Consider the following 10,723-nt stretch of genomic DNA (forward strand, 5'->3'; position numbering starts at 1 on the left):
ACTCGATTCTTATTAAATCTTTGAAAAATTCGGTTTTTTGTTACAAAATGGAAGACTGAACAGTCACTTCAACTAAAAAAAAACATACCAGGTGAATAAAAAGTAGGGAACCAAACGTTTTGCCTTAAACTATTTATTTTTTGGAAAAACTAATTAATGAATGATAAAGTAGATACTATAAAAATGTGATGTTTTATCAGTAGTAAGTGGGCCCCTTCAGCACACAGCTACTTTTTAAGGAAAAACACCCTGATTTTCAAGGCTAAACAGAAAAGCGCAAAAAATCGTGAAAACACCCCGATTTTAAAGGTATATTTTAAAATAAACATTTTTAAGGAAAAACACCCCGATTTTCAAGGGTAAACTGAAAAGCAGAAAAAATCGTGAAAACATCCCCGTTTTAAAGGTATATTTTAAAATTAACATTTTCAAAGATTTTACGTTTTTCTGTTGGGCCACTTTAGCACACATTGGAATACGATTCCGGCCAAACAAATTCACCTTTGAATATTCAACATTTTTTTAATACAGGGTGCGCCAGAACTCGCGCCCCAGAGAAAATTTTCAAGTAACGCAAGATACCAGGAACATGAAAAAACTGTTTAAAAAATTCTATCTGTCAAAAAATTTTGACATTTATTTTTTGACATTTGACATTTTTTATATCTATTTAATGATACTGATGAACTTGTATATGTTTTTTTACAATTATTTAGTTAAGAGACAAAAATTTTGCCGATAAAAGCCACAAATAACATTGAACAGAGTTACAATTTAGAATACAGCTTACTTGTTTCCTCTTTTAATAGCCTATGGCAAAAAAACTTGGAAAATTATTTTTCCAACAGAAATAAATAGAGTCAAAGTGCAAACTTTAAACCCTCATAACTTCCAAATTTTTATAGATAAAATTTTTTTAACATTTTTTCCGTGTTCCTGATATTTTACCTTATATGGCATTTTTCTCTGGGGCGCGAGTTCTGGCGCAGCCTGTATATACAATACTATCTGTATCATAATATGCTACGCTTTTTCCTAATTTATCTAACATTTCGTACAATCTTAGTCTAGCATTTGCAGTTGTAAAAGCAGCTATAAATATATTGGTATTGAAATCATTTTCTATATAGCAATCTTTTAACTTATAATCAATTTGTAACATATTTTCATTTATATCGTTTATACGTATATTATCAAGTTTCTCGTCTAATAAAATTTCATAAAACCTTTTAACATCTGTAACATATTCTGTTGCACCCATATTTTGTCTTTGCCCAAATTTACCCCATAAGGAATTTAAGCATATTTTCGCAACAGCCCTCTTTTCCAGGGTTATTTTCTATTTTACCCAATTCAATACCTAGATTTTCTTTTACAGCTTTTCTATATCCCTCTTCTGATTCAAAATCATCCTGCCAATGACTTGTTTCTAATTTAATTTTCATAAACGCTTTCACATATCCTTTAAATAAATTTGATGATTTTTCGTAAAAATGTCAAACTAACTTCATCAATAGTTATTATTTTGTAACCCTTTTCAATTGCTTTTTCTACCTCGTTTGTACACCAAATTCCTCTGATAATTTTTTGAGATTCTGTATTGAGAACATTTATCTTTTTGATTATTTAATTTTGCACACAATTGACACAATGGAAATGTTAGTTTTTTATCACAACAGATTTGGTTTTATTCTTAACAGGTAAAACGGGGTGATACAAACCTTTTGGTGGTAAAATTGCACATTTTATTAAACCATACCAATCTGAATTATACGAACGAGGTTTGAATATTTTAGTAGGATGTCAACTGGATAATCATCGTAACATTGTACTGTTGGATATAAACTGCAAATATTTCATTTTCTTCCCCTTAACGCGCAATTTTGTTGCATTTGTTCTTCCTCCAAAGAATGCGTTTCTAGGATTAAGTTCTCCCAATTCCTTAATTTCTTCTTCAATTTGTTTCATTTATTTCTTATATTCTTTTGACTTCGTCCACTCACATTCCCACATTTCTATTAAGTTATAACCAGCTTTTTTTAATTGCTCGCTTCTTTCTATTGTTTTCTCATAAAGATCTTTCATAGTTGTTTTATTCTTATTATAAAATCTGAACTATAACATTTAGTACAACCATGCCAAAAACACCCGTGATATTGGTAAACAGTATTGGATTTTTTATCAAATCCGTCAACTTTTGATCCACATATTTTCACTTCACCATTGTTTAATGCGTGTTTTATATTTGGATTATGAAAACTATTTAACCATGAAATTGATTGTTGAGAATATTGATCTTTCTTCAGATTATCAACAACAGCTATTGTATCTTTCCTAATATATTTTGATCTATATATAGCCAAGCAAACACCTGCAATAGTAATATAACTAAAAGGATCTATATTAGCAATTTCTAGAAACTGATTTCTTAATTCAAGACATCCTCTTCTTAATATATCAACATCAGAATTACAATAATCATAAAGTTCTTTTTTAAAATCAAACAAATAATTTTCTTTTCTTTTTTGTTTATGCCATTCTAAAAACTTTTCCCTTTCTTTTAGTTTCATAGAATTAACACCATCAGGTATTTTTCCAATATAATTCTGATTTTCTGTTGTATTGAAGAAATGTGGAAAATAACCTTTTTTAAGTTCTTTTATAGACCGAATGTTTTAGGGAAGTTTTTTAAAGATCCTTGAACAAAATTACTACTATCAATAATTCTTAAATTAATTGATTTTATTTCCATTAACATTATTTTAGATCCATTATATACGCAGAAAGGTTTAATACCGTTTTCAACGCAATATTTTAGAATAAAGTAAGAATCATAAGCTTTAGAATAATGTGCAATAGCTGTGTGTCCTCGATGATCTCTAGAAATTAACCATTTACAGAAATCTTCGTTAGTCTTAAAAGAATTAACATTTCCGCTAAAATCGTGAGATATAACTAAATTATCGATGTGTTTGCCTGTTTCTTGCATCGCTTCATAATCAAAGAATAAATATTTTTCTGTATAAGAGCATTTAGTTGTATCAAATAAACACCCGCATTTATGACATTGAAAGCCGTCTTCGTTCTTTCTTGGTATTTTAACAAAATTTTTACAATCTTTACATTGATAAATGCGATATTTTACTCTCATGTTTGTTTTATCAGGAAACATTGTTGTACAACCTTTTCTATCACAATTTTTACAACCTTTTACTTTATATATTTTATCACCGTCTTTCATTGTTGTTTGACAGAATCCACCTTTTTGTCGTTTCCATTACATATAACATTTATGTTTTAATATTTCAACTTCTTTATAACAATTTCGACATTTTTTCCATCCACATCTGTGTTCTTTACTACCCTCTTCTATCATTTTGTTACCTTTTTAATGATTTGTTATTTCCTTCTTCAATTATTTTATTTCCTTCTTCAATCATTTTTGTATCTTCGTCAACCATTTTATCACCTCTTTTGAGTATTTTATTACACTTTAAGCATTTATGAAATCTTTCACAAACTTCCGAATGATTTTCTAAACATTCTTGATTAGAGCAATATCTATTACATTTTTCACAATATATTCTTTTTGAAGAGTCTTCTTTGTGACTAGACTTGAAACACATTACGCATATTTTATCCTTCGTTTTGCATTTATGTCCGTCTTTTTTTTTTGATATGGTTTATCACATTTTTTTACAATAATAAGACTCACCGTGGAAAGCTGGCATACTACTGATTGTATCAAAATGATTTCCATTTTTATATAAATAAACTTTTACGTCTTTCTCAGCCCCCGAATATATTATGGAATTAAAGCATTCTGCTGCTACGACTTTTATTTGAATATTTAATACTTTTTCTAAATTTTTAATATCGTCTAAAGTAAAATAATTTTTATTATATTCTCCAAGTTGATTACACAGCTCTTGAGCTAAAGTCGTTTGTAAATTTCTTCCCATTTTAATATATTTTATATCATTACGATCATATTCTTTACCAAGTATAATATTTGTATGATAAGTTAATCCAACAATAACAGCTCTTGGACAACACAAATTATCTTTGTTTTTTATTTCCTTAAAAATGTTAATTTTAAAATATACCTTTAAAATCGGGGTGTTTTCACGATTTTTTGCGCTTTTCTGTTTAGCCTTGAAAATCAGGGTGTTTTTAAGGATAAAAAGTAGTTGTGTGCTGAAGGGGCCCACTTACTACTTTTATCAAGAATAAGGTTTGTCAATTTTTTTTTTTGAGTTCCACAATTTTTTTAATTTTTTTAAATGGCAACCCCAAAAAAACACATTTTTCTCATGAAGGTTATGATTTAAAGATTACAACTATCTACTTTATATTTAATTTTTTCAAAAATTTTTACAGAAATTGCACTTTTGACCAAAAAAATTGCTTAACTCAAAAACAAAACAAAATTTCGTTCTTAAAATATGATCACATTTTTTATATTACTTTAATTTATATATTAATTATTATTTTCAATCAACATTAGGTAGACATTAAATAAAACAACAAAACTTGTAGAAAATCTAATCGACAATTGCTAAAAACATTAATTTTCAAAAACAAATTACTTAAACCTAAGGCTGATATGCACAACTTAATTTTTACAAAATTAGGTACACTGTCGAAATAAAAAATTTGACTTTAGAACTGTAAAGGTAAAAAAGTAAAATTTTAAATTAAAAAAGTACGTCTAAGAACTATTTGATTGGAAAAGTTCTTTGGAAAAAACTATAGGTAATGTCACAACAATGAAAATCACGCAAATTTATGGGACTTGACAAAACGTAATGTTGGTAATGCTATACTAAGTAATTTAAAACTTCACTTTTTGGTACAATTGCGGCCAGGGAATTTTGGACGATTTGTATTCGACTAACATAAAAATGTAAAATGGGCCTTATGCAACTAAGCCCACTTTCGGTTTTTCTAATATTTATCCTGAGAGCTAGAGAAAAAAATTACAACAAATCAAAATAATTTATTGAACTTACTGCATTATTGTTTCGAAAAATCGACGCCAAAAATAAATTTCAACAAAAACTTAGGTAGGATTTGGGTACATTGACATTTTTTGAAATGACAAATTTCATGTTCAAAATTCCGTGTCCGCAACTGTACTATTCATTTTTTCATACTGTATTTCGAATTTTGAGTACGCACAATCATGTCACCGTCAATTGATTTTTTTATAGTGACAAAATTTAAAAAATTAGAAAAACACAATTTCAGTATATTCTAAAAAAAAAAATTAAAAAATTATAATAAAAGAAAAAAAATTATTTATGATTTTATTATTTTTCTAAATTTCTTTATAATAATAAAGATCATGTTTGGCGAGTTAACTTTGATTGTCTCTTGAATTCTCGGGTTTTCCTATAGGTATACAAAAATTTTTCCAACAGAAATTCTGAATAGAGACAAAATTTGAAATGAGTACCAAATCAATATCAATTTTATTTTTTTTGTCACTGTCTTTGACTTAGTTTTTTCAGTTTCAACTTTAATAGCTGTGATTGAGATAAAAATATATTTATCAGAAATTAATAATTTGTGTTATTTTTTCATATGTTTAGGCCATTTGACAAGGAGAAACAATAAAAGAATACGTAGGTAACAATAGGTAGGTTTTTATTATAACAAAAACAATACAATTCGTTGATTGATTAAAATAACAAAAAAACTTTTATTTGTTTTACTTATATGCAATTACAAATCTTCAATCTAATACAAAAAATTCTTGAATCAAATTTTCCATCAAATAAGTGGCCGCGGACTTTGGCCAAATGGCATAAAACAGAAAACTTTGGTCAGTTGAACCAAAATAAAACAAAAAATGTTCAAGCGATTTTTAATATTTTTGATATTTTGGAGAAATTGGCAAAGCGGGGGTCATTCCAGATGCTCCTCCGTCTCGTTTGTTGTTCCACATTAAATATTCGGCGCGAAAAAGCCTAAAGGACCGATTTGCATTGAAAACATCAAACTAAAGCCGTTGAAACTCGAAAAAAATCTCATTTTTTTATGGATTAAAATTTCTCCATGAAACGATCAAACTGACAGTCTACGAGTTTCTTTTTCGCTTATATACATAATACTCGTTGTGGTTGAGTTCGCCCCCGGTTACGATCAATGTAACTGTAATTAACCTTCCGTTGAATTTTTGATCCACTTGAAACAATGAAATGTTTTGAGACTAAACAAAATTAGCCCTCCCCGATGTTGATACGCGGTAATAGAATAATCTGACTGCGGAACGAGTGCTCTGAAACCGTCTCTCTGACTAAACAGCGAATGGGAAAACAGCTAACTTAATTGAATTAGAGCGATGCTGGGAAATGGTAAATAATGAAGCGCATTGTGGCCATCGATGGATTATTGCCGGCCGAAAAGCGAGCAAAAAATCGACGCGATTTTGCAATATTTAGGCGTGTCTAAACCAATTACCTGATTATTTCCGAAAGGGACGCCGCGACGCCGCCGACGACGCCTCTGGAAAAAGCAACCGAGTGTGTGTACTCACGTTAACCTAAAACAAACATTCAAATTATTTCAGAGAAGTGATTGTATTTATTAATGCGATGATATGAGGTATTGGATGTGGATTTAGCCGGCATTTGCAGTCGAACAATGGAGGGATTATTAAATATGTTATTGTTAGTCCTAACCCTCTGTATTATGGGGGCTTTAACTCCATCTCGAGAACCGAAACGACGACCGCCTCTATTTATCTTAAAAAGTGACGGATAATCGAACCCCGATTCCGGTCGATAACGGCACTTGCCTCCACTAAAATTACCACAGAGACAAAAACTCGACTAAATTTAAAAAAAAAACTATTTCAAACTAGCTTAAAATTCTTCATATTACCAATTTTCAAAGACAAAAATTAACCAAACTGTTTAAACTTTGCCTTCTTTTTGCTGCTACTACATTCATATAAATAATAAAATCTGAACATTTCTTTTGTACGCTCAATTAAATGACTTCTAAATTAAGTTGGCAACATTGAAAGAGACAAAAACTCGATTAAATTTAAAAAAAATTATCAAAAAACTATTTCAAACTAGTCTTGCCTTTTTTTTGCTTCATACAAATAATAAAATCTGATCATTTCTTGTGGATGTGAAAACTTGCATATTGTTAATGTTGCCATTAACTCAAGAGTTCTGAGACAAAAGATATTCCACAATTTCTACTGCCACATTATTCGATGAAACAGAAAATTGGCAGACCTCATTTCTTTCGGTTTTTTAATGTTGTCAACTTAATTTTAAATGACACATCTCATATCTTCTGCCTACATTATTTAATGTTGCCAACTCAAAGTACTGAGACAAAAGAAAAGTGTCAAATCTCATCTTTTGTCTACATTAATGTTGCCAACTCAAAATACTGACTTACTGAGACAAAAGATATAATAATTGGCAGATCCCACGTCTTCTACATCACTAATTTAAATTAGTTTTTGAAGTCAAAAATTCATCAAACTTCTAAAAAATTTTGCTTTCATTTTTTGTACCATACCATGTTCTCAATTAAGTAACTTAGAAATTAAGTTGGCAATATCGAACAATTGGCACATCTCGTATCTTCTGTTTCCACATTGCTTTATTATTGCCTGAGACAGAAGACGTGAAAAGTGGCAAACATTTTAATGTTGCCAATTTAATTTAAAATATCTTCTGTCTACATTATTTGATGTAGCCAACTCAAAGTTTGGCAAATTCCACATTTTATCAATGGTGACCTCTGAGACAGAATAATTAAGAATATGAAAATTGACATTTGGAGTCTTTAATGTTGCCAATTTAAATAAACTCACAAGCAACTTTGATCAGAAATGCTGTTAAACACATTTTTTGAAAAGTAGTTCCAGTTAATTAAACTTTAAATTAACTTTTTTGTAAACGTTCAACTATGTTACTATAAAATTATTATTAGTATGGTTATAAAACTAGTTACTTAGTTACTTTTTAAAAGGTTGAAATGGTACAGTCCATGTCCAATAGTTCCAGATTTTTTTATAATTACAAGTGAAAAAGTACTAAACTTTAATTTTCTGATTCAGAAAATAAAATACCTAATTATTTATAAAGAACCAGTTTCTTAACCAGTTTAGATTTTTGGAGAAAAGTGTTATAAAATTGATTAGCAAAACAAGAGTAATAGGAAAATATTTATAAAAAGTAAGAATTTGAATCAAAGTAATTCAGTTTATTTGTAAACACTTTTGTAACAACTTGAAATTGCTTTTCTGCTATTGTTACTTAAATTTCTAACTAAAGCTGTTAAGAATTAAAAAGATAAATGATTATTACATAAATTACATTAGTTTTAGCTATTTTACCGCAAATAACTTGAATAACAAGTTAAAACAAGTTTTAGCTTTGAGTTTCACATACAAAATCATTAGAAAAAAGAAAAAATGTAGTTAAAACCGTTTTATTTAAAATTTGTATGCAAAAATCAACAAGAAAATAGTTATTTATTATACCAGACGATAAAGAGATTGTTTATCTACGAGTGGAAAAGTTAAGTTCACGAGTGACGAAGTTACGAGTAGACTTATTTCACGAGTAGATAAACAAACCTTATCGTCATGTATAATATTATATTCTATAGCAAAGTTTGAGAGTAGAATAGTTATTTATTATATAAGACGATAAAATTGAATTTTATTTTAGAAAGCAATTTAGTTTACATCTGCTATAGGAAAAACGTTTTTTTTTTTAGTTAAAACTACTCTAAAACCAATAACTAGTTCAAACTAGTTTTCTAAAACTTTGAACTACAAAAGTATAGCTTTTGAATATGTGCATTACTAGTTCCAACAATAAATTTTTAAAACTAGTGGATTCCTTTTGCTTCATTTCTACCCTTAGTTCGTAGTTTGCTTAAAAACCTAATTATCTAGTTTGAATGAATTCAGTGGAAACTAGTTTCAATTAGTTTTTTAGTCTAGTTTAGCTAATTCACTTTTTAAAACTAATGGTTTCAGTTTTTTTGCTTTTTAAACTTAGTTCTTAATTTAACTAAAAACCTAACTACGTATCACGATTGAAATTATAGTTTTAACTAGTTTCTCAGTCTCTAGTTGACTTAGAAATGTAGCTGTATTTCGACTCTTTATAAACTTTAACTTATTTATTAACCGACACTAACAATATTTTTTAGAAAAACTAAATTGAGTTGTAAATAGTGTAACAGAAATGTAAAATATCTTAGTTTTTAAAACTTATAAGAAAACTTCAGTTTCCTATTATTTTAATTTTTCACTCTACTTTAAAAGGGTTAAATTTTAGAGAAAAAAAAAGACAAATCTATCTATTTTTAAGAAAACTACTTTTGTTACTCGATTTTTCTTTTCAACTATTACATTAGAAAAATTCAAAAGAAACTGTGATTAATTGGAACATTTCAAGCGCAGGTTTTGAGCAAACTTTTCATTTTCGCGAGCCAACATTGGGAATAAATTCTGTGTTAAATTGGTAAACTCTTGTTTGGCGTGTGCAAATGCACTCGGTGTAACTCTAAAATTCCATTAGTTTTCTTGAATAAGCGCGATTTTTTGTGTAAAAACTCGCCCGAACGTCCGGCCGGCTGTGTAAAACTTCTTTTAATTTTTTTGTTAATTCAATTGGCTCTCGGAATAAAAAGCTCGCTTTGTTCCCATTGTTCGTGCAAAAAGCGGCTCTTAACCGGAATTATTCTGATGCAAATATCATAATTGTATTACGGCCTCTACTCCTCGGTTTCGGCGCTTATGAATATCTGAAAGTGGCGTCTCGGATAATTAAATTGATTGTTCTTGTTAATTTGCAGGTCTGGTTCAAAAACCGACGGGCCAAGTGGCGGAAGCAGAAGCGCGAAGAGCAGGAGAGGATGAGGAAGATTCAGGAGGAGGATGTTTGCAGGAGTGTGGAGCAGCAGAGACTCCTGCAACCGCCGAATTTCAGCGACGAGGATTCGAGCGACTTGGAGGTGGCTTGAGAGAGGGAAGGGGGGTTTTATCTAGTCAATTGTTGCTGTTCTGTATAAATGTATATTGTTTGGGGTTTACATTTAGTGCAAATACCGACGGAAGGTTCCGAGATTTGAGTTGCGGTCAGGTTGTTTCGGTTCGTGTAAATATTAGGTTAAGATGAGTTATGATCAAGTTGTTGTATTTTAAATTACGTATCGACAGGTTAGAGTATCGTGCATGCAAATACCTATTTAATAATTGTAACATATGAGGAAATAAATATCATTTTCGTAAACCGAGTCTCATTTACCACACTACTCAATAAATAAAAAAATATTTACATAGAACAGGTTTTTCAGTTTTATAAACTTATCTAAATATTTTTCTTGTATATTACCAACTGCAATTATAATTTCACTTAAAAAATTTGTCTCTTTTTCTTTCCTTAAAAATTTACAAATTTACAATTTACAAACCGATATCCCTTCAAAAATATTTCTTGTAAAATCAATATCACTAAAAACGTGTACTTGAAAAGTTAACTTTTTTTATACCGAAACTTGGTACATCTTGTAGAAAATTGTAAACTTTTTTTTTTAATTAGAAATTATGTCTAAATAATTTACAAGAAAACATAAGACTMACAAACTTAAAACAAAAAGCAATTAAAAATATTGGTACAAAATTAGGTTTACGCAAAATTAAAAATTTGTCAAATCTTAGAGAAAACTGAAAGTC

General features: G+C 29.2%; 1 protein-coding gene across 1 annotated transcript in view; it reads left to right on the forward strand.

Annotated features, from left to right (window-relative positions):
* The window catches only part of LOC123015454 (homeobox protein goosecoid-like), a 31,032-nt gene extending 20,815 nt beyond the window's left edge, over positions 1–10,217 (forward strand). The window contains 1 exon segment of the mRNA XM_044415186.1: positions 9,844–10,217. Coding sequence (XP_044271121.1) covers positions 9,844–10,011 — 168 coding nt within the window. The 3' untranslated portion in view covers positions 10,012–10,217.
* The last annotated feature ends 506 nt before the right edge of the window (positions 10,218–10,723 follow it).

Source organism: Tribolium madens, unplaced genomic scaffold (assembly GCF_015345945.1).
Source record: "Tribolium madens isolate multiple individuals breed KSU strain unplaced genomic scaffold, Tmad_KSU_1.1 Scaffold_19;HRSCAF=116;Tcas5.2_LG9, whole genome shotgun sequence".
NCBI lineage: Eukaryota > Metazoa > Arthropoda > Insecta > Coleoptera > Tenebrionidae > Tribolium > Tribolium madens.